The sequence below is a fragment of the Ostrinia nubilalis genome, chromosome 6, assembly GCF_963855985.1.
Source record: "Ostrinia nubilalis chromosome 6, ilOstNubi1.1, whole genome shotgun sequence".
Taxonomy (NCBI): domain Eukaryota; kingdom Metazoa; phylum Arthropoda; class Insecta; order Lepidoptera; family Crambidae; genus Ostrinia; species Ostrinia nubilalis.
Genome location: NC_087093.1, coordinates 9639884 through 9664428, shown reverse-complemented (window position 1 = coordinate 9664428; position 24545 = coordinate 9639884). Strand labels below are relative to the sequence as shown.

General features: G+C 38.2%; 2 protein-coding genes across 3 annotated transcripts; both read right to left on the bottom strand.

Moving 5' to 3' along the window:
* Nucleotides 1–1491: 1491 nt before the first annotated feature.
* On the bottom strand, nucleotides 1492–14230 carry LOC135072586 (aminoacylase-1-like). 2 transcript variants are annotated; one of them, XM_063966558.1, is made up of 10 exons: nucleotides 14124–14230; nucleotides 8487–8659; nucleotides 6244–6410; nucleotides 5467–5638; nucleotides 4229–4375; nucleotides 3072–3142; nucleotides 2773–2889; nucleotides 2590–2685; nucleotides 2238–2371; nucleotides 1492–1886 (listed from the first exon to the last, which is right to left on the bottom strand). In XM_063966558.1, exons 1-10 carry the CDS (start codon nucleotides 14141–14143, stop codon nucleotides 1655–1657), a joined length of 1329 nt encoding a protein of 442 aa, XP_063822628.1. In that variant the 5' UTR covers nucleotides 14144–14230; the 3' UTR covers nucleotides 1492–1654. The 2 variants fall into 2 exon arrangements, with proteins under 2 accessions (XP_063822628.1, XP_063822629.1); XM_063966559.1 differs by lacking the exon at nucleotides 14124–14230 and adding an exon at nucleotides 8947–9060.
* A 927-nt stretch (nucleotides 14231–15157) lies between these two features.
* Nucleotides 15158–21620, bottom strand: LOC135072819 (aminoacylase-1-like). The gene is made up of 9 exons (XM_063966856.1): nucleotides 21614–21620; nucleotides 21363–21529; nucleotides 20873–21044; nucleotides 20343–20489; nucleotides 18648–18718; nucleotides 16816–16932; nucleotides 16190–16285; nucleotides 15792–15925; nucleotides 15158–15534 (listed from the first exon to the last, which is right to left on the bottom strand). Exons 1-9 carry the CDS (start codon nucleotides 21618–21620, stop codon nucleotides 15321–15323), a joined length of 1125 nt encoding a protein of 374 aa, XP_063822926.1. The 3' UTR covers nucleotides 15158–15320.
* Nucleotides 21621–24545: the final 2925 nt, after the last annotated feature.

The window sequence follows — 24545 nt, the reverse complement described above, 5'->3', positions numbered from 1 at the left end:
TAGAACACTCACCACATTGTTTCCTCAATCAAATACTAATTTGTTTACATACAAAATCCCTATTATTCGGCAGCATTCATTTGTACGCTAAAAGCGTGACGAGCGCTAAATCCGGCGAGCCGCCGCCGCCGCCCGCCGGCTCTTCAAACACGCCGGCGGTCGCGAAAAAGTCCTTTTAAAAATGTCCCGGCACGTACGATGGGAAGGCACCCATTACTGAGAGTGCCGAGTGTTGGTCTAAAGATTTAGGTGCAAACGTTGAAACAAAGGCGAAAATTAAAGTGAAATTCCGTTTTAGTCTGCGGTAGATAAATGTTACCCCGAAAGAGCATAGTACGGTTTATTCTGTAACTCTTGGATTTACGGTGTAGCTTTGAATGATCTTTCTAACGTTCCTACAAATCTGCACTAACAAAAAAGGTCAATGTGGAAAAGAATCTTCGAACGGTATAATGAATGTATTTTTAAATTGATTACAAATTCCATTTTATTTACTTGGGAGAAAGTAAGATGAAAAGGCAATTTTACTGGTGCAAAAAACTTAGGTAGGTACTCTAATACTGTGGAAACTCAATTTGACAAACATACTTGTCTCGTAAAGTATATTATTTTGCGAAGATTGCCACATCTAGTTCTAATTAACAAGTTTATGTTCCTGTAATTGCGTAGCTCAGTGATCAGTCGAGCCGTCAGCCTCGCGTGGCCGAAAAGACGAGAGCCAATATTTACCCGAAGGCAGGTGAAGTGCTATTCTTGCCTATCCTACAAAGTACAGTGCGATTAGGAGGGTATAATATTGGTAAATGTGGATCGGATTTAGAGTTTTTAAAAGTGGATTAGAATCAGCGTTGCCAGTTTTTTTTTCGCCAAGTCGGGACCTTGGTACTTTTTGAGTGAAAATAGCGGGATTCTTCCGTCAGAAGCGGGACATAGTAAAAAAACGTGTTTAATCAAAGGTTTTCAAATATTTATCTTTTTATTTGACTTAAAATTACGTTTACGTGACAATAGATAGAAAAAGTAGCCATAGAAAATGTATTTTAACAAAAAAAAATATATTTTAAATCAGATTTATTCTATTGTTAAATTCGTCTTTAGAATAAAAAAAGAAAAAAATGAAAAAAGTTTTATTCTTTAGAATAATATGGCGTTTCAAACAATAGTCTGGTGAAGTGAGTGTCTCTCTCCGAAAAGCGGGACGGAGCCTGTCCCGCGCGGGACATTTAAATTTGATTTAAAAATCGGGACGTCCCGCCAAAATCGGGACGTCTGGCAACCCTGATTAGAATGCAGGATGTCTCAAAACTTTGGATAGCCAAAATCGAACTATTAAATAAATGTTCAACTACGGACGATATAATAACCTAACTATTAGGTTCATTATTCAACGAAAAGTAATAGCCTGATGTTCATATTTTAGTACAGCAGGCTCTACCTTTCACAATTTTAATTAAATACCTCCTCAAAAGGCGAAGAATAAAAATGTTGGTGTTGTTTATGTGAGTATACTTTTGTAATATTTGCTGTACAAAGCTAAATCATAATTATACTATTTACGTACGCATGTTTTGGTAACTCTACTTTAAAAGAAAATGTGACTGGTTTCAATCAGACGCGAGACGTGAAATACAAACTACTTGGTCGCTTCTTTAAGTTATTCTGTACAGTCCATTTTCTTCTCCGGCAAATTCGCCAGATTTGTGATGAGGGAGACGTAGATATCGATGCCTTCCAGAAAGATATCGATGTTTAGGTACTCGTCGATGTCGTGCGCGCGGCTCGTGGTGCGACGTTTGGGCGCGAACCCGATGGCCGGGATGCCGATGTTACGGATGTGCAACATGTCTGACGTAGCCGGACAGACCACTGGGACCAGGTTGTAGCCCCTGAGAAAATAAGATGAGTAGAAGTGTTACATATCGTAAAGATTTTTAACTTAACGAATTAACAGCGCTCTTAACCCTTCAATAGGGTAGCGAACAATGAGTTCCAGGGCTAGAAAGTGTTTTTTAAGATTGTCTTGGATTTATTGGTCAATGATGTCAACTAACCAACTGACTGATTGTGTTTGATCCCCTACTGTTACATCTTATTATCTGCAATATTTTACCCTAAGAGGAATCTTATCTAAATGTTTTTGAAGGAAACGCTTGGGAATTGAAAGTAAGAGCGTACTTTGCCCACTTTAATAGACATCTAGGCTGTCTTCATAACTAGTAGATACCTATAAAACTTACATGTGTGTTATGGTTTCATTAATAGTAACCCAATAAGGATTGGTTTCATCTATAGGAGTTGCCAGCGACTCCATTTCTCGTCTTAAGAAGTCTACTGTTGTTCCGTTCCCAGCAAACGCGCCCCATGAGTTTACCTAGAAATTATTATCCTATATTAGGAGTGCGCAAATCGCGCGTGTCTTAGAAAACACATCGGGACTATCACTACCTCTCGTCTTTACCTTTACAATTCCTGTGTGGCCATGATCTACATCAATACCCAAATAAAAACTTAACCAGTGAAAGTTCAAGTAGCCAGTTTAGAAAGCGCAGCATAACTATTTGTTACTTATTAACTTAATTGATCACATACCAGGGATAGTATCTCAGTTGCATTTTCTTCAGGAGACAGTCTCATATCAGCTACCAGAGTGAAGGTTTCCGGAATAATGTTTGGGGCCATTCCACCCTGTAATGATAATAATAAATTACCGTTTATTTTAAAACAAAAATAATATGTAAACAAGGAAGAGCCACCAGAGCATTAGCCACTTACATTGATCATGTTAAGATTCAGAGTTGTGTAAAACCCATTTCTTATACTAGGCACTGATATCAGAGCCTTTTCGAGTGGTTTCCTGTATCTCATCATCACGTTTATTAGCCTTTGCAGCTGAAAGCAAAACGAATTATTTTAAAAGGTGTTTCCCAAACGTGAAAACGAATAGATTTAACTTTACTGCCCGAATAAAATAAAATAACGACGTGTTATTGTTAGTAAGGTCATAAATAAACCTAATGTAATCTAACAGAACACGCAATTTAAAATTTATTTAATGGTAAAACATTAGGTACCTTTTTGATAGCAATATCAGCTGGCATCGATGATCCATGGCCGCTCTTTCCCTTGACTGTTATTTGTATAGCTGGAAACATTCAACATTAGATTCCAACCTCCCAAAAAATTCTAATTAGGTATGCTACTTAGATTAATAAAACCTAGATGGATAGTCTTCATACAAACGCTTCGTCAAGAGTGAGGCAAAAATCTTATGTCATTAGTGTCAATTTTGTTGGGGAGTGTAGACAGTGAAGGCGATTTTCCCGAAAGTAGGGAAAATTTTAATACGTTTTAAATTATTTTATAACTAACAAAAACAAAACACATCATGTACTTACTTATTTGTTGAATTCAAAGTACCTACCTAATTACAATAAGATAAATCGACTTAAAAGTCTTGAATTCATAAAAAAGGAAGTGTATTTGTACGGCGAACAATTGGGAAATAAATTTTCTTGTTACTGGTATCATTCCCGTATTTAATTTTTGAAAGCCAAATTCAAGCAAAATACGCGTCGAATCGTAGTACTTACTTATGAAATGTAACACTGGTCACTTTGTTTAGTTTTTCTGATGTATTTAGACACCCTTTCACAGCACAAACCGTCTTAATTAATTAAAAGTCGTCGGACGTGTTTACCAATTTTTCACTTTGACAGTTCATGTGACGTTTACGAGTAAGCCATTCTGGCTCACTAAAATCTGCCTCACCTTTCGTGCACTGACTATCTATCTAGGTTTTATTAATCTAAGTTATGCTACCTATTTTACAAAAAAAATGTTTGGTAATATACTGTTAGTTCCAAATGATAATATGTACTTAAGTACTATAGATTAGCTTAGATTACCACGAGGGGTATCGGTAACGGGATTATTAATTAATTTGTATTTATAAATTGCTATGTAATAAGTATTCTTTAAAAAAACTCCCAGAAAACCTCCTTTACATACAGTCTACGCATGCAGTTATATTTATTAAACCTAGAGTCGACGGAAAACACCTAATATTATTTTTCACTTTTCTTACATTTCTCATGCCATCAAGAGCGTTCGAGTGAACGCTCATCGCGCTTACCATGTCTTGAAATAGTACAGACAGACAATGCTCCTATTTACTGATAAGACTTAATAAAATACAGCAATCATAACAAAAATTGAAGCATAATCTTACACCAAGCTCTCCGATCTTGATATGTAGCATACAAGTCGTCAGTCGGGTTTGCCAGCCCCTCGTCTAATGCAAAACCGATATTTAACGCCTTGAACTCTGGCGTTTTTATAAAAGGTCTAATTCCCTCAAATCCACCTGTTTCTTCATCTAAAATAAAGGCATAAATTATCTTCATGGCTCTTTAGCAATTTACAAAATATACTAAAAGTATTAAGTGACACCTTGTAAATTAAACATGGGTGTTATGTTACTAAAGTAGCGAATCGAATTTCAATAATTTAAGCATGAAGCTATAATGACGGTCATTGTAAGGCCTGGTTTCCACCAAGCCGGAGCGGAGCGGAGATGTACGTGTTTTGAATAACCAATTAGAATTCATTATTTCCGCATCTCTTCCCGGCTCCGTTTCGGTGGAAATGGATCGAGCGGAGAAGAGAAATGTGTCGGGCGGACTCATTTTTCTCTAGATTTGACAGCATCGGCGGCAGGCGCGGAGCGAAGCTGTGCTGAGCGGCGCAGTGTGTTTTCCTTTCTTGGCAATAGATTGACAGCTTCGTGCAGCTCACACAGCTCCTCTCGTTTCCGCTCTTCTCCACTCTGCTTTGGTGGACATAACCTGCCAGCTTTACCGCACATCTCCTCTTGTCTCCGTTCCGCTTCGCTTTGGTGGAAACCGGGCCTGTGTCTTTCTTTACAAAAACATGTAATTTAGTAAGATATTTACCAAAAAGACACATCACATGCCTACCTACTTCATTTTTGTAAAGTAGGCAAGAAGGTAGTGCAATTACCTACCTACTATAATCTAGCACGGCGAGATAAGTAAGGTAGGTAAACCTGCATGTGACCTAGAAGCAGTCTTTTCTTTAATTAGGGGTTCCAAGTAACAAGGTTATCTCATAAAAGTACTTTCTGCTATTTTATTGAATGGATAAGTAAGTAAGTAGTTGAGCCAACATTGCAATCTCAGAGGATGTGAGAATGTTAGTTATTGAACTAACTTAAACCCAGAAGATCTAGGACTTGGAGTCCAATCCTGTATTAAATCGGTAACACAGACGAGAAAGGATTCCCTCCTTTATCCTCAATAAGCCAAGGTCATCCTTGGCTGTTGGCGAATAACAAACAAAACGGTACTAATCACACCTCCTTTTCCACCAATGCAAGTGAAGGTGAAACACAACAAGTGAAGGTAGGCAAGCAATGAGGTTTTCTTGGATGAAATACAATTTATTTACCAGGCATAAGAGTGATGTGTACAGTGCGTTGCAAGGTGACATTCTGGGCAATGATCCGCCTGACCGCCTCCAGGTACTGGATGGCTACGTCCTTGGTGTCCTGAGCTCCGCGCCCGTAGATGTTGCCATCATTGTCCACTTGCGCCTCGTAAGGTGGATAGGTCCATGCGATCTGTTGTTAAATATTTACAGCATAGTGGTATACTTACTAGTGCAGTAATACTTACCTACTTTTTATGCATGTTTAAATACTATTTTTTGGAGATAAGCTATCAAAAACTCTACTTTTATTGCGTGTTTCAATCGATGTAGGTTGCAATTTAAATATTTTTAAATAAAAAAACATCACTGTATCTTTTTCATTACATTTCCAAAGGAAGAACTTTGCTTCTTGCTCAGGGAATTGGAAAGCGTTCTAAGTGACTTTAATGGGAGGAGTTGAATTAGGTTGATGATTAACTAAAAATTGCAACTTTGAGCTGTTGAGCTGCTAGATAAAACTTAATACAGTAACCGCTCTTAACAGGCATATCTATACTCGTAGACGAAAGTTTTTCGTGCTACAGGTAGGCAGACACTGATTCGAGTGGCGACCAAGGACCGGAAAACGTAGTATAGGCAGTCCTCCTATTCACTGAGTACTGCTGAGCTGAGACCTGTCTGGTGAAGGTCGCGGCACCAGGGCGGGCAACGCAGGACCGGTCATTGTGGAAATCCGTGGGGCATCCTTTGTCCAGCAGTGGACGGAATTCCGTTGAAACGAACGAAGTAACTCACTGGCACGGCTGCAACCACATCCATGTGGGAATTGAGCATGATGCTGGGCAAGGTAGGGTCGGCGCCCACGCGCGTTAGGACGCATATCGGCTTGCCGGCCGGCGAGTACACCGCAAAATCAAGCCCTGAGTCGGCGGCCTGCCGCCTCCAGAATTCCACGGCCTCCTCTGTACAAAAATAATAAAGAAACATTACACATTACCTTGCCAAAAGCTTCAGCCACATCAACGCGTGCAAATCGCCATCGCCATCCAGTGCGATCAAAGGCCAATGACAGGTCGCGCGACCCATGACAGTTCACGCGACCCGTCCCGCCGGCGATGGCATAAGAAATATTAAAAATAGTGTATGTCTAACAGTCTAATTTTGAATGTTATGCAAGGTACATACATTTATAATGCTTTATACAGGGTGACAGGTAAAGCGATACATTCCTTGAAAGGGGTTAAAGTAGAGCTTATTTGCAGTCATTTAAGTCATATGACACCATGTCCGAAACTTGTTCATTTCCAAGTTATTTAAGATTTAAGTATTTTTTTAAAAATCTCCAGTTTTTATGTTAAAATGTATCCTTGTAATGAAGAATACGGAATAATGTTAACTTTTTTGTTGTATTCGTATAGCTAAATAATAAAATTGACATTTTAAATTAAAATTTGCAAGAAAGAATCGTCATTACTCAAGTAAAAGCTAAAAAACCATGTATTATTTTGCAAAAAAAATATGTTTTAGGTAATTAAACGAAGAATTTCCAAGAAAAAATGTATGGAATGTTGTGTACAAATTACAGAATTTAGTTCCTTGATTCATTAGCTATTCAAAAAGGTACAGGTGTTTAACAAACACTTCATAATTATTTTTTTATTTGAATTTAAACGTCTAGTAAGATACTTTCATAAAAAAATAAAAAAGTCACACTAACAACTATTCTTGGGTCTCAATAAATGAAAAACTTAGTATTTTAATAATAATTGTATCACCTAATTTTATCTAGGTACATTATTTCAAGTCCTGCTCAAACTGTGAGCCCCGTCTTCTAATACAAGCTCGTAGTCAGTTTCTCACTTTTGTTTTTGTGACTCTTGTTGTCAAACTGCTGAATATCTTGAGCTGCCCTCTGAATGCGCTCACGAAGCTCTTGCTCGTTGTTTACGGGGGTTACATACAAGAGATACTTCATGTGACCCCATAAATAAAAATCGCAAGGGGTCAGATCCGGACTTCTGGCTGGCCAAGGAATGGGTCCACAGCGCCCAATCCAACGAAGTGGATATTGTTGATCCATCCATTGGCGTACACTGAGCCGAAAGTGTGCTGTGTGTGTGAAAGCTTCGTGAGCGCATTCAGAGGGCACCTCAAGATATTCAGCAAAGTTTGACAACAAGAGTCACAAAAACAGAAGTGAGAAACAAACTACAAGCTTGTATTAGAAGACGGGGCTTACAGTTCGAGCAGGACTTAAAATAATGTACCTAAATAAAATTAGGTGATACAATTATTATTAAAATACTAAGTTTTTCATTTATTGAGACCCAAGAATAGTTGTTAGTGTGACTTTTTTATTTATTTATTTTTTTAAGAAAGTATCTTACTAGACGTTTAAATTCAAATAAAAAAATAATTATGAAGTGTTTGTTAAACACCTGTACCTTTTTGAATAGCTAATGAATCAAGGAACTAAATTCTGTAATTTGTACACAACATTCCATACATTTTTTCTTGGAAATTCTTCGTTTAATTACCTAAAACATATTTTTTTTCGCAAAATAATACATGGTTTTTTAGCTTTTACTTGAGTAATGACGATTCTTTCTTGCAAATTTTAATTTAAAATGTCAATCTTATTATTTAGCTATACGAATACAACAAAAAAGTTAACATTATTCCGTATTCTTCATTACAAGGGTACATTTTAACATAAAATCTGGAGATTTTTAAAAAAATACTTAAATCTTAAATAACTTGGAAATGAACAAGTTTCGGACATGGTGTCATATGACTTAAATGACTGCAAATAAGCTCTACTTTAACCCCTTTCAAGGAATGTATCGCTTTACCTGTCACCCTGTATTTTTTAACTAGGTATATTATCTTAGCAATGTCTGCCACACTGGAATCAGGAATGCCAATAAAAACTATGCCAATAAAAAGTATTGAGTTAATTAACTTAATTTTTTGCGATGACGGGATGCCTAACTGACAAAATGCTAAAAAAATTAGATCATAATATTATTGCTACTTACGTAAATTCTCACTTGGGCTAGTGTCTATTCGCAAGTATTCTCGAAATTTAACAACAGCTGGGTTTTCCAGTTGTTCCTGTAATTTGTTTGGCAGTGGACTGGCCATGACGGTTGAAGTCAGAAACGGAACGAAGGACAGCAACAGCAATTTATATGCCATGTTTTTATAAATTCTGAAAACAAAAGATAAACAAAGTCAACCCATTTAGCCCGCACTAAAACGGTAACTAACAATTTTTATTTCGTCTTAATTTTGATTAAATTCAAGCCGAAGAAGTAGGTAATAATCAATTTACTTATTATCAATGTTATGCTTCAGTAGGCACCAGAAAAAAATATTGAAACGTAAAGTAAAAAAATAAGATAGTGAGTGAGAAACACTCTTACACAATTTGCAAGGTAAGAAACATTTGAGCTCTTCTAAATCTGTTCGAATTTTAAGAGTAAAATGTTGTCTTACCTTCCGATTTGTATTATTAGTTTAGAATAGAGTGAACGTGCACGCTCTCAATTTAGTAAAAGGATGATCTTTTTTACCCATCAACAAACAGAAATATCATATTCAAATAAATAGATTGGCACAGGGCGAAATCGTTATCAATGTAGAGGACATTGATAACGATTTTTTTCTTTTTTATATCTTTATGATGGTCATCACCCCGTGGCCCGTTTTGGGTGTGTCACCTTAGGTATTATGTCATCATTATTCCGAAAAAGATTCTTACTTAATTAATTTCGTTGCGGGTCCAATGACAGCTTAATTTTCCCAAACTTGACCTTCACTGGTTGGATTTTATTGACAGTCAAGCTATACCTTTTCTGCACACGGGAGTTGCAGCGCGGTGGGAACGAGAGGTGGAAATAGTCCCAATAACATTTATTTGCTGATAAAGTCCATCAACGTCAGACAGACACAGATTTAGTTAGTGAAACCGGATCTTTATCGACAGACAGAGTGCAACGGATAAAATCTCATTTGATAATCGAAATATGTTTTCCGAAGTAAACAAAATCTTAAACATTGATGACACCTTACTGATAGCATTTTGTAAAAACTTAAACAAAAGGTTTGATTTCCCTACACAGCACGATCATCTACTAAACAGATGGAAATGCCATGTATTCAAAAACTTGTTATAGTTAAAGAAACATGTTATTTCTGGTTAGACGTGAGCCAGTAATAAATTAATACCGGAACAAAAAGACGATAACTATTCGTAACCAGTGGGACTCTACTTTGTTTTATTAAATGAATTAAGCGTACTACGAGTACTGCCTGCAGTTTTTAAATTAACTCTAACGTAAGTTTTTGATTAATCTCCACTTGAAAGTACCGGAGTTCGGTCAAGTAAATACTAGTTAACTCAAACTCTACAAAACTTACCTCAGTGTTAGCCATTGAAACTTTTATAAATTGACTAACACGTAATTTAAGAATGGGCTGGGGTCAAATCGCAAAAATGTATGTTTGATTTAAATGTTATACCTAGTAAAAACACGTTTCAGCCGGCTCTGGTACAAATACTCATTACATTTAAAAGAACATTAGGACCTTTACTGTGACAAAATTCCCCACGGACAAAGATGAAACGTATTTGTCGGCGCCGGACACAGATGCTGCAAATTATTATTGATGATTAATAGTACCAATCTTAATATTATGTTATCTGTATAAATCTGTAGAGCGGAAGGTTTGTGATTCCTAAACGTAACACCCAACTGATGCGCAGAAAAAGATAACTGTCATTCAGTTGTGTCATGTCAAGTGTGAGCAGGCGGCTGCGAGGTTATCTTTGAGAGCGTGTTGAGTTTGGTGGAACGTTAAATTGTAGGAAAAGTGATTGTCAACCATCCAAGATATTATCTCCTTGCCCGTTAACCCACGCCTATGGAGATTCCACCCCTAGAGTTCCTTCTGATAGAGACCCAGTGCCTTTATCAGAAGTGGGATTCGAAGGGCACTATTCAAAGGAGATAAATCTTTCAGCATGCACACCTACGATATGCAACTCATCAAGTTTTACATGGAGGATGCTGGCTCAGACATTGAGAGTTGGTGCAGGTTGACGGAAATTATTGTGATTGACGTAAACTGGAAGGGCCTTTGTGAGTGAGTGAGTTGAGGGGGGCCGGGCCAAGGGCGCCCGGGCCACCCTGTTGCCGTGGTTGAAGGGGCTGTTTACGCCCGGGCCACGCTGGTGTAATGTTGGTTTCCTGATCGCACGGCTGCATGCCTGGATCAGCAGTAATAGTGGTAGTTGGGTTTGAGGTAACTGGTTGAAGGAGCCTTGGCTTAAGCCTTGCGCATCGGGCCATGTTACCTAAACTCTGGTTTCCTGGTCGGCCAGCTGTAATGTGTTGGTTTCCTGGTCGGGCCAGCTGTAATGTTTTGGTTTCCTGGTCGGCGGGGCCTCACCCCGGGCCAGCTGTAATGTTTTGGTTTCCTGGTCGGCGGGGCCTCACCCCGGGCCAGCTGTAATGTTTTGGTTTCCTGGTCGGCGGGGCCTCACCCCGGGCCAGCTGTAATGTTTTGGTTTCCTGGTCGGCGGGGCCTCACCCCGGGCCAGCTGCAATGTTTTGGTTTCCTGGTCGGCGGGGCCTCACCCCGGGCCAGCTGTAATGTTTTGGTTTCCTGGTCGGCGGGGCCTCACCCCGGGCCAGCTGTAATGTTTTGGTTTCCTGGACGGGCCTGACGCCCGGGCCAGCTGTAATGGTTTGGTTTCCTGATCCAGGGTCATCACGCCCTGATCAGCTGTATTTATTGTGATTCTACGATCTGATATTCGCACACTCTGTAGTCAGGAATGGACGAGCTGTGATAATGAGAAATTGAATGTTTACAGATGGACAAACCCTGGACTAAGCGCACGAGGCCGTGCGATAGTCAGGCTGGCCGTGTCGGCGCCGGACACAGATGCTGCAAATTATTATTGATGATTAATAGTACCAATCTTAATATTATGTTATCTGTATAAATCTGTAGAGCGGAAGGTTTGTGATTCCTAAACGTAACACCCAACTGATGCGCAGAAAAAGATAACTGTCATTCAGTTGTGTCATGTCAAGTGTGAGCAGGCGGCTGCGAGGTTATCTTTGAGAGCGTGTTGAGTTTGGTGGAACGTTAAATTGTAGGAAAAGTGATTGTCAACCATCCAAGATATTATCTCCTTGCCCGTTAACCCACGCCTATGGAGATTCCACCCCTAGAGTTCCTTCTGATAGAGACCCAGTGCCTTTATATTTTATTTCAAAAGCTTTATACTTGTAGGCATGGACCTATAAAAAAAGTCGGACGGATTCTCATCAACAAAATACTGTGACATTAGGATACACCAGCTTGCCTGTACGTACAGGCCGGCACGCACACATTCAAACCCTGACGCACCACTTCGAGTGCAAACTTCACACAGTTGACACATTTAGGCGGCGAAAAAACAACACGAATGCGACATTTCTTGTGTGATGAAATTGTGTAAAAACCGTTCTGTTCGAACAAACAAAAATTAAGGAATTACATTTCACAGGTAAAATAATAATCCAATCACTTATTTCCCGACATTAAAATATTGAAATTAATTGAAATCAAACGTCATTCACTCGAAAAAATAATACGTCAAAGACCAGTGTTCTCAGTTGTTTACGTGGGAAAATTACCCGAAATATGGGAAATTAATAATAATTTTAGGACTTTTTAGTTGTTTATTACGCATGTACGAAATAAAATAATTTATCATAATAATTGTGTTTCAATGGGATATATTTTCATAGGCAGATTTGATCCTTCCCAAAAATGTGGAACTGCGAAATTCAAATTTTCTTACATTGATTGCAAGTCAGTGTCAGGTTGTATGTTAAAATCTATCAGAGATAATAATAATATATTGATGATGCATAAGATTATCATCATAATCATAATCATAATCGTTTATTGCTTCATAAGTGTACATAGGTGCTTCATAAGTGTTCATAAACAAGATTCGTAATTTGTAACTGCGTGAATCATTTTTGATCAACATGATGTACATACCCTGACACTGACTTGCAAACAATGTTAGAAAATTTGAACATTGAAAATTTCGCGCCTACCTCAACGCATTCACCTTTCATCCTTTTCAAATGGCACGGAATAATTCTGTCTACATTTCCAAGTAACATCTGCCGATCTGTTTTTCTTAAATTAAATTGGTAAAATGTTTTGGCTAACGTAACATGGCATCCCTAAATTCACTCACACAAGAGACAGACGCCAAAATTTTGCGTCACAGTTTTGTTGTAGCGCGAGTTCCGTCCGCCTTTTTTTATAGGTCCATGCTTGTAGGTATATTCACTTAAAGCGCTATGTTGTGACATATGGGAATTCTGAGATATGACGAGTCTAAGTTGAAAATATATTTGTCTAAAATGATTTGATATTTTTACATAAGTATTATGTTGTTTGGCATTGCAGAGTAACCAATAAAAGTAAATAAAATAATATAAATAAATAAAAAATATAAATAAATTAATTAACATCTCATACATTACTCCAACCTTAGATTAATAAAACCTAGATGGATAGTCTTCATACAAACGCTTCGTCAAGAGTGAGGCAAAAACCTTATGTCATTAGTGTCAATTTTGTTGGGGAGTGTAGACAGTGAAGGCGATTTTCCCGAAAGTAGGGAAATTTTTAATACGTTTTTAATAATTTTATAATTAACAAAAACAAAACGCATCATGTACTTACTTATTTATTGAATTCAAAGTACCTACCTAATAACAATAAGATAAATCGACTTAAAAGTCTCGATTTCATAAAAAAGGAAGTGTATTTGTACGGCGAACAATTGGGAAATAAATTTTCTTGTTACTGGTATCATTCCCGTATTTAATTTTTGAAAGCCAAATTCAAGCAAAATACGCGTCGAATCGTAGTACTTACTTATGAAATGTAACACTGGTCACTTTCTTTTGTTTTTCTGATGTATTTTAGACACCCTTTCACAGCATAAACCGTTTTAATAATTAAAATTCGTCGGACGTGTTTACCAATTTTTCACTTTGACAGTTCATGTGACGTTTACGGGTGAGCCGTGCCGGCTCCCTAAAAACTGCCTCACCTTTCGTGCACTGACTATCTATCTAGGTTTTATTAATCTAAGACTCCAACCCAAAATAAGTAGCTAAGGCATTTTTGTTATGGAAATCGGGAACGACGAACCACGAAAAAACACGGGAGCGCACAGAACACAGACAGATGACGAAGGACTGCGAGTTGCGTATTGGGTGTTCGAGCGATGCGCGTAGGCAGCGAAACCGGTTTATTTTTTACCTGACTAGACCCTGCTGAGCCGCAGCGCGCATAATCGTAGTCATTTGGCGTATTTTTGTGATGATATTATTAATATTTAGATGCAATGAAAAGTTTAAATGTAAAATAAAATAAAATATTTAACTTCATTTTCTCAATATTCCCATATAAGAGAGAAAAAGAAAATGCACGGAAATTCATTGGATATTAGTATGTATCATCTGTGACAGATTTCGTTTGTGTCCGCTACTTTTTGAAAAGTGGGGCAAAAAGTTCCCAATGTCATTTATTATAAAAATAAATCCAAAACATGAACTGAAAGCAAAAAAATTCATGTATATACTCACCTGTTTACAAAGCTCTCCATATTAAATGAACACAGATGACTATTATTAGCGTGTCCGCCTAGGGGCGCACCGTTGGTGATACTGAAACCGTGCTATAAGTATGGCAAAACATATGAATGAAAAGGATTATTTTAGGTAAGTTTACAGTCAGTAGGGTTGCCAAACTACTTATTCGCAGAGTAAATCAATGAATAAAGACACATGTTTTTATACCATGATACTTACTAGGAACGTGAACGTAACGAAGTACCTAATTTCCACGGTTGTGAATGGATACAATGTAAGGTAGTTAGAGTCAAAATCTTAAGGCCAAACAACAATATTCTGTACAGTGCTTTATTTTATGAATATAATCGCATGGCAATAACTTCACTCACAAGTAAATTATGCAGTTTTTTCAATAAGTAGGTAGGTATTAAGTGTACATTCAACTGTGGAAGAGCCAACAAAAGGGGGCGATTCGATAGAGTCGCAATTGAGAAGTTGATACCATCAACCCAAATCAAAACTTCGTTAAAAACACTTTATTTTAGCGCTGAAAACTGTAAAATTTCACATTTTTACATATATTTCTAGTAGCTTTGATAATAAATAGTTGCTTAATTAAATTCACGAACTGATGACATAGTCCCATTTTCATTGATAATACAGGATGGAATTTTGTAATGCCACCTGGAGGGAAAGTACTGTTAATACTGTAGATAGAAAGTTTTATTGAAAGAAAACATTCCTTTATTTTTGAAAAAAATTCAACTGCATTCAAAGATTTCCAAAAATTTGCTTGCCACACCCGGGAATCAAACCAACTAAAATCTGTAAAAAATTACACCCTGTTTTTTATTACATCGATCGGTATAAGGATCAAATATCTCTAACAAACTTGATGAATCTAATGAACGGAAAACCATGAAATCTTAAATTATTTTAATTATTTACAGAAAAATGTATGGTATGGTGGTGATTTTCGAAAAAATTTCAAAAATCTTTGAATGCAGATCTCTTTCTTTTCAAAAATAAAGGAATGTTTTCTTTGAGTAAAATTTTCTATCTACAATATTAACAGTACTTTCCCTCTAGGTGGAGTTACAAAATTCCACCCTGCATATATTTTATTCTACTATAGGGTAGTCTCATTTTAGCAGCTCAAAAAAGTATGTCATTCATTGGTTTATATTACAGTGGTGTCTACTACCCTATTTATTTTTCAGGCAAATTTGCCAGATTAGTGATGAGGGGGACGTAGATATCGATGCCTTCTAGAAACACGTCGATGTTCAGATACTCGTTGGGCTGGTGCAATCGGCTGATGGTCCGCCGTTCGGGCGCGAACCCGATAGCCGGGATGCCGATGTTGCGAATATCGAACATATCGGTCGTCCCGGGACATACCCCTGTGATCAGTCTGTAACCCCTGAAGAAAGGAAAAAATACTGTACCAAGCTTTCCTCTTAATTATCTCCCTGAGTTGTCTAGAGATCGCTTCTTAGCAATAAGACCGCCTAAATTGTGACCTTTCAATTTGCAATAAAAACGTAAGTTCGTGAAGATGAATTTGTTACTTCTTAAAATAACAACTGTTGAACGGATTTTGATGCATATTGACAATGTTAAAATAAGTTCAGGCATCACTCTGTCGTTCTGTTCTCCATAAAATCCAACGTTACTTACAAATCTGTGATGGTTTTATTCATAGTGACCCAATAAGGGTTGGACTCATCTATTGGAGTTGCGAGCGACTCCATTTCTCGTCTCAAAAACTTAACCGTTGTTCCATTGCCAGCAAACGCCGCCCACGAATATACCTTTAAGTAACGAAATGCAATGTTTTAATAAAATAAAAGCATTTTTTTGTAAATCTTTTAGGTCAACCAAGATATTGGGGGAGGCCTGCAGTGGACGTTCTGTAGCTGAAATGATGATGATGATGATAAACAAAAAAAAAGCGCTTCCATTTATATGGAATTGCAATGAACGCGTCAAGCTAAATCTCATTTAAATAACTATTAGAAATATTATTTTAGATTTTAAGTATATGTACCTATACCTACTTAAATAGCATTATTTACCAGGGACAACATGTCAGTAGCGTTTTCAGTAGGAGGAAATCTCATGTCAGCCACCAGAGTGAATGTTTCCGGAATCACGTTTGGGGCCATTCCACCCTGTAACCAAAAAAGGCAAAATATTTCTGAAAAACAACAATATGTATAAAATATGCATATCCAGACCAAAACTATTAGTTATATTAAAAGTATGTATTTATAACGCTAACGCATAAGCACCCGCGCTGAAAATTGGTCTTTTATAAAAAAATAAAATCTTATAAACTCTACATAATCTAAAACTTAGGCATTTATTTATTCGTTGTACTTTTTATAATTTAAGTGGCTAGTACCTATCTAATGATGGCGCCTAAATACAAAATTGAATGTGTTATTTAAATGGTTTCTATTCCTTATTGTTTTAATGACCGCTTGAAATATCGTGTTACAAGTTTGTAGTTAAGTGTGTTGTTTCTTTTGCATGCATAAATTATGCTACACATCTGTCTCCTTTTCAACTTTGACTGTACAACCTAGCTTTAGAAACTTTAAAGGCCAATGTATAACCCACTTAATTTTAAGCTGCATGTGTCAAACAAGGCTGTATGTTTCTTTAATAAAGATAAATAAATAAATAAATAATCACTTACATTAATCATATCGATATTCAGTGTTGGATATAACCCATACGTAGCTTTATCAGCTGATTCCAAAGCCTTTTCAAGCATCTCCCTGTATTCCATCATCACATTTATCAACCGTTGCAGCTGAAAGTAAACAAATTATTACGATGGGGTCTCCAAAAAATGCACACTGCACAGCCATGTTGGATTCCATGCTTCCGAACATGGAAACAACCATTACATATCCATTTTAAACAATTTTATACAAGTGTATCTCAAAAGTATTAATTGTGTAGTAGAATAACCCCTTATTTCTTTTCGGTTGTGCATTTTATGTACAGTCAGCGTAAAAAAGTTCGAGACACCCAAAGTGGCCAAAAAGTTCTAACTTATTGGCCACTTTGGGTGTCACGAATATTTGACGCTGACTGTACCTGGTATAGCTATTATACTTATGTATTTGAATTACCTAAGGGCTAATAAAGTTTCATGTAGGTGCATCTGGTACATAATATAAACAAGAATGTAAATTCATATTGTAGGAAAATTATGGATAAATCTCAAAACAATAATATTTGTGATCCATAAACAATGATAGTGGTATTGTTACTTAGGATAAACATTTACCCACGCTCGTTGTATTATTCTGTATTTGACTTGTAAGGCGAATTAAGTAATAAACAATAAAGATAATCCCATCAAAAACAATACTTGTCAAAAAAACCAAGTTTCGCAACTCAGTTGTTCTACGGTAAAAAGTTGTGAGATCCATGTAATACCAAGTCCAGGCCAGGAAAACTTTAACGTTTTACATAAATTATTGACTTGGCCATCGCACTAAATAATTTAATTTACACGTGTTTTCATGCGATGGCCAAGTCAATATATTTATGTAAAACGTTAAAGATTTCCTGGCCTGGACTTGGTATTACATGGATCTCACAACTTTTTACCGTAGAACAACTGAGTTGCGAGACTTGTTTTTTTTGACAAGTATTGTTTTTGATGGGATCTCATTTCTTTTTGTATTTTGTAGACAGCAGTTATGTATCTAGAAAACTGGACCGAAAATGAAAAATTTTACTCGACTTGGCGGTTGCACTACCGTGCCCCCAAATATTTTAGTTTTCCTTGATTCATACACCAAACACTACCTACTTATATTCCAAATTTGAAGCTTCTAGGTTTGCTAGAAGTGCCTTAGAGTTTTGATGATCGGTGAGTCAGTGAGTGACAAAATTAAGAAACTTTGACCCGTTATAATTCTTAAACTACTGGTTCAAATTGAATGAAATTTGAAATATACCGTGTCTTTACAATGCCTACATGGTTACTGAAAATTCAGTCTTCTAGTTTTATCACAGAATAATAATAAGTACTACGGTTTTATCCACAACGAAGTTACAGGGGGTCGAAAATAGCCTGAATTGCTTCGAGAAAAGGATGGTACGGCCGTACCGCTTTTTTGCTCGACTTGGTGCTGACAGACTTTGTTTCCTGGTAACAAACGTTTATTCAAAGTTTCAACAACGTTACATCTTAACTCAATAAAATTAAAACATACCAATTACTTAACTGTGTGATTATTTAAACAGCTTTGTACAGTTATAATTTATGATTGTTTTTTAGTAAATAATTATTTACCTGTATACACACACCTGTTCTAACATTTAATTATAATAATAATGTGGTTTTTAATCCTTATCCAATTGCGACAGTCAACTACACCACATTACTCAGTTAAAAAAGAAGACAAATACGCAGATTACATCATCCATTTAATGTAGTTAGTTCCCTACAACTACATAATGTGCCTAAGTGTTAAACTTGATGTCGTCGTCCGCAGTTACACAACGTACCTTTTTGATTGCAACATCAGATGCCATGGTTGATCCATGGCCGCCGACTCCGTTGACTGTTATTGCTATAGCTGCAAATATTCAAAAAGATAATGCTGGCGTTCCTATGCAATAGGGACGAGTTACCTATTCAACCTTCATTTTGAGTTTCATTTGAAGTCAAAGGCCCGGAACACACGGTGAAACGCAATTGCAACGAAACTGCAACTTCTAGTTACTTTTGAGTTGCATCTAAGTTCCTGCCATAGATTCCGTTGAGAGACCACACATGACGCGACCAGTTTGAAACCGGTTTGAAACCGGTTGTAGTTTCGTTGCAATTGCGTTTCACCATAGCTGGGCACCGTTAATCAAATAGTTAACTTCGTTAATCGTTAAACCGTTAATGAAAAAATTAACTTCGTTAAACGTTAAAACGTTACATTTCGCAAGATTTAACGCAAGTTAACGTTAATCGTTAATCCGTTAACACATGATAATAAAACGAAAAAAATAATTGTATGCAAGGTTCAAATAATTTCGACAGCTTGTATCGCGCATGGAATTTATTCCTCTTTTATGTTTGCGCTACAAGCTTTCGAAATTATTTGAACCTTGCATAAGTACAATAAAATTATTTTTTTCGTTCTAGTACAACTGAATTTCAGAATAAAAGCTTGTTTTTAAAAAAGTTTTTTAATTATTATAATTTTATTTTACACTTTTTAGTGTTTTTAGTAGTATCTAAATCTCAGAGCCTTGGTTTAATTACAATACAATTTAGCACCAAAGCGCTCGAAAAGACAAATCCAGCAAACCCAAACTCGATAAGTTTCCACCGTTTCATTTAGGAGTTCCTATGGCCACCTCATGACTCCATCGTCAGACCAGCTCAATGGTACCATAACATTGCATTGTCATCGTACTTACATAAGTATACCAAATTTCAGCTCAATCGGTTGAGGAAAACTGGTCTTAAATTCAGTTGCAAGAGTTGTCCCACACATACTAACAAGTGTCGTTAGTGATCTGGTTACAAAAACTGTTGTTTTGGGTTCTGGAAGTTCTGGAAACCCGAACGTACTTGTCAGAACGCGTTTTTCTAGCGTTTTTCAGCGTGCCTGCTGTATCTTTTTGGTAAATAGTAGGTACTGGATTAACGATTAACGGACATAGGATAATTTAACGGAAGTTAACGAGTCCGTTAACATTTTTTAAAGTTAACTTAAAAGTTAATCCGTTAATAGAAATGTTAACTTCGTTAATTAACGTTTAACGGATTAACGAGTTAATGCCCAGCTATGCGTTTCACCGTGTGTTCTGGGCCAAATTGTAGCGTGACTGATAAGTACAGAAGTTGCAGTGATTGGAAAGAGTGGGATTAGTCCCGATTTACCAAAAAAATCCCGTTCAAACCATGATTTACCTACACCTATTACTGTACTGAATAATAATTATGAATACAATCATAAGTCCGGCTCCTAGAATTTTTAGATTCCAGACAATTCCAGGGCAGTCGTAATTTTCTTTTCTTTTGCTTTTAAAGCACTGCCTAGCAAATTGAATCTCTTTAGCCCTATGGTTATCTGACAGAGAATGTATGTACCTAGCATTAAGTTTCATTTGCATTCGAATGGGCGCTCTACATGTTTTTTACTTTATGTATCTACACTATGAGTTTTTTAAAGTTATTAATAAAACCTTAATAAATCTTACACCAAGCTCTCCGATCTTGATACGTGGCAAACATGTCGTCCGTCGGGGATGCCCCCCCCTCGTCCAAAGCAAAACCGATGTTTAACGCCTTGAACTCTGGCGTTTTAATAAATGGCCTGATGCCCTGAAATCCGCCTGTTTCTTCATCTGTAAGTATACAAGGCTGCTTTATTATAGCGGCAGGCATCCAACTCGGTGGACCGATAAATCTGATGAAGGTCCCGGTAAGCACCTGAACTGGACGCCTAGGTCCACTATTTGCTAGACGCCAATGTCTACTAACACAGACAACTTACTTAAAGTAGTCTCTCATTTCATCAAAGTCAATGATTAATTAAGTTTCAGCCAAACCAAAGCGATCACACGCGATCGCGTGCAACGATGGCGCTGATTGCCATCGCTGCACGCCGGCTGATCGCGTTGGTTTGACCGAACCATTACGTATTGTATCACCTTCAGAATAAAATGCAATATTCTATTTCTGTGCTATTTTTGTAAGTATGAATACACCCATAGATGCAATTAAGTACCAGGCATAAGAGTGATGTGGAAAGTGCGTTGCAAGGTGACATTCTGGGCATTGATCCGCCTGACCGCCTCCAGGTACTGGATGGCTATATCCTTGGTGTCTTGAGTTCCACGAGCGAAGATGTTGCCGTCATCGTCTACGTGCGCCGCAAAAGGTGGATAAGTCCATTCAGTCTGTTGTAAAGAGACATTTGTATTATACAGTGCAATGGTTCATCGCTATCAGTGTAAATACAGCCTGTATTTATGAACCCTGGGAGTCACTCCGCAGTTTACCCATTCCGCAAGGTAATCTGATTTAGTAGCGCAGCAATGCGCGATAAAAAAATGCCCATCGACGGCGCCTGAAAGAAAAGTGGTGTGCTCTTACACGTGTACATGATACGACGTTGCATCGTGTCACGACTCTTAATGTGCGTTTTTAAATGAATTGGCTTGCGAAGTGATCCTTCTGTTGGAACTAAGTATGTATTCTATGCTCGGCACACTTACTGGGTCAGCCTCAACGACATCCATATGAGAGTTGAGCATAATGCTGGGCAGGGCGGGGTTGGCCCCGACGCGCGTTAGCACGCAAACCGGCTTGCCTGCTGGGAAGTACACTGCGAAATCTAGGCCCACTTCGCTTGCCTGCCGCTTCCAGAATTCCACAGCCTGATCTGTATGAATTTATATATTTTATCATCATCATCATCATCTCAGCCATAGGACGTCCACTGCTGAACATAGGCCTCCCCCAATACTTTCCATGTTGCCGGTTGGTAGCGGCCTGCGTCCAGCGCTTTCCTGGGGGCGCGTGAGGAGATCCGTAAACGAACTAAAGTCGCTGACATAGCCCGACGGATTAGCAAGCTGAAGTGGCAATGGGCAGGGCACATAGGACGCAGAACTGACGGCCGATGGGGCAGCAAGGTTCTGGAGTGGAGGCCGCGTACCGGAAAACGCGGCGTGGGACGTCCACCCACAAGGTGGACCGACGGCATTATATATTTTATATTTATAGAAAATAAGCTACTGTCGGAATCAGTTAGTTTTTTCTAATTTAATAATAGGTAAGTATGAGTAACTTAAATGGATCCTACAGTTAAGTATTCAACTCGCAACAGATCAATGCTCAATCCAAATTAAGTCTAACAACGGTAAGAAGAATGTTGCAACTTACGTAAATGTTCACTTCGGCTAGTGTCTATTCGCAAGTATTCTCGAAATTTAACGACAGCTGGATTTTTAAGTTTTTGTTGTAATTCATTTGATACTGGACTCATACTGGCCGAAGTCAGAACCAAAACAAAAAACAGCAGAAGCAAATTATTATATGCCATGTTCCTGCAAATGCAATGAAGCAATAGTAAGTATGTTATTAACACGAAGATAACGCCAAATCTATGTATTTGAGTAGTTACTCAATGCGCGAAACAACGTTATTACTTGTTACTAAAATTAGATTCCACATTTTAGTTATAAGTAACTTTGTCATAAATTAGGCGTTTACTTACTGCCAGTTAATAATTACTGAGGCGTTGCCGATTGTGAAACGGTAGCAATAATGATTTTTATTGTGCAACTGAAAGTTAATCATATGCATAGGTACTTACTTTTTTCTGAATACACACCGGTGGTGGTGGTGATATTATATTACACGAACTGTAACTACTGTTAAGGCGGACACCTTCGGCGGACGACAGTCACCATCATGGAGTCAATAGGAAGTCTTTGAGGGGTAAAAACACGACCACCATTGGTGTAGAGTCGTGACTTTACTGGTTGGTTATGAAGTATTTTATTATTTTTACTATCAAGTTGGATTGACGAAAGCCAAACTGGTGGTCTGGGATTGCCTTTTGCTCTTCAAGTATGGGTAGCAAGCGTGGTAAAAGTAGTTTTTCGAAAAGCTTGGACAGCAAAGGTAGGAGGCTAATTGGTCTATAAGAGGACGCTTCAGTAGGCGGTTTTCCTGGCTTGGCCACCATGTTTATGATCGAAATTTTCCAGATCAGAGGGAAGTAATGAAGTCTCAGTATTGAGTTGAAGAGAATTGTTAACAGGACGATTCCCTTTCTCGGTAGTTGTTTTAAGACCTCTGATGTGATCAAGTCGAATCCTGGTGCTTTTTTCTTTTTCAGATTTCTTATTGTTTTGAAGACCTCGGCTGGGGTGCACAAGCGTAGTGGTAAAGACATTTGCTGGTCACTACTTAGGATTTCGTCAAACTCATGTTCTGGATACATTGTGTCAGGTTCATTTGGTTTAAATGTGTCATTCAGAAATCTGGCAAAAAGTTCCGCTTTCTCTGGGGATTTCCTGGCCCAGCCACCATCTGGTTGCTTTAGTGGAGGTAAGTGTTCTTGTGGTCGTTTAAGAGTCTTGGTGAATTTCCAGAGAGAGTAGTCGTCTGCTTTGCGCGTCGATAGTGTCATGAGTTTGTCCTGGATGGTGGCGTTCTCGTGCTCTCTGAGCATCTTCTTCAGCTCTTTCTGTGCTTTATTGAGAGCTCTTTTGTCGTGAGCGTTTCTGCTGGTATGCCATTGTCGTCTCAGTTTCCTTTTAGTAGCTACCATCTTCCGTATCTCCAGTGTATAGTCCTGTTTCTGTGGTCTATCAACCAAACATGGACTGGACATCCAGGCTGCTTTTTGGATTAGGTTGGTTGTATACCAGGCGGCACTTTCTATGTCTTCCTTTGTTTTAAGGGGAATTTGTAGATTAGTATATTCCTGTATGTAATTCTGGAAGGACTCCCAGTCAGTCTTACTGTTGTATAGAGTCTGGGGAGGTTCTCTCCAAATGATTGTAGTGCTTAATGTACATACTACCGCTGTGTGATCAGAGCTGCCATCAAAACATGATTCGACCTTTGTATAGAGTCCAGACATTCCTTTGGTGATGAAAAAGTCAATGAGGTCAGGTGTTTTATTGGGGTCAGATGGCCAGTAGGTTGGTCCTGTAGACAGTGTGCTGAGTGAGTTTGAATCTACAGCTTTTTTCAAAGATCTGCCTCTCGTTGTGGTTAGTCTGGATCCCCAAAAGGTATACGTCCCCATGGCACGATAGAACAAATACACAGAGTTGTACATACCGTTCGACAGTCCCTTGAAAGGAAAGAATACTGTTCAGCTGCTTTCCTGGATGTACAGCAAGCGTTCGACCGAGCATGGCACAAAGGCCTTTTGTGTAAACTAAAAACCTGCCTACCGCACCCAGCGTACGTGCTCCTCAAATCGTACCTAGAGAGCAGAGTGTTCCAGGTAAAATCTGGAGACAGTCTTTCGGCCATGTACCCCATAGAAGCAGGAGTACCCCAGGGATCGGTCCTGGGCCCGGTTCTGTACACCATTTACACTGCGGATCTACCCACCTCCAATAATACTGTTACCGCTACCTATGCCGATGACACTGCAGTCCTATCCTGTGATAAAGATCAAATTAGAGCCTCTACAAAACTCCAAGAACACCTGGATAGGATTGGCTCGTGACTAAGGAAGTGGAGGATCAAGGCCAGTGCAGAAAAATCTATCCATATTACCTTCGCCCTGAGAAGAGGAGATTGTCCAACGGTAACACTCAACGGAAACGCTATGCCACATAAACAAACCGTGAAATACCTAGGCATGCACATAGATAGAACTCACCTGGCGTGAACACATCAAGAACAAAAGGGAGCAAATTAACAGACAA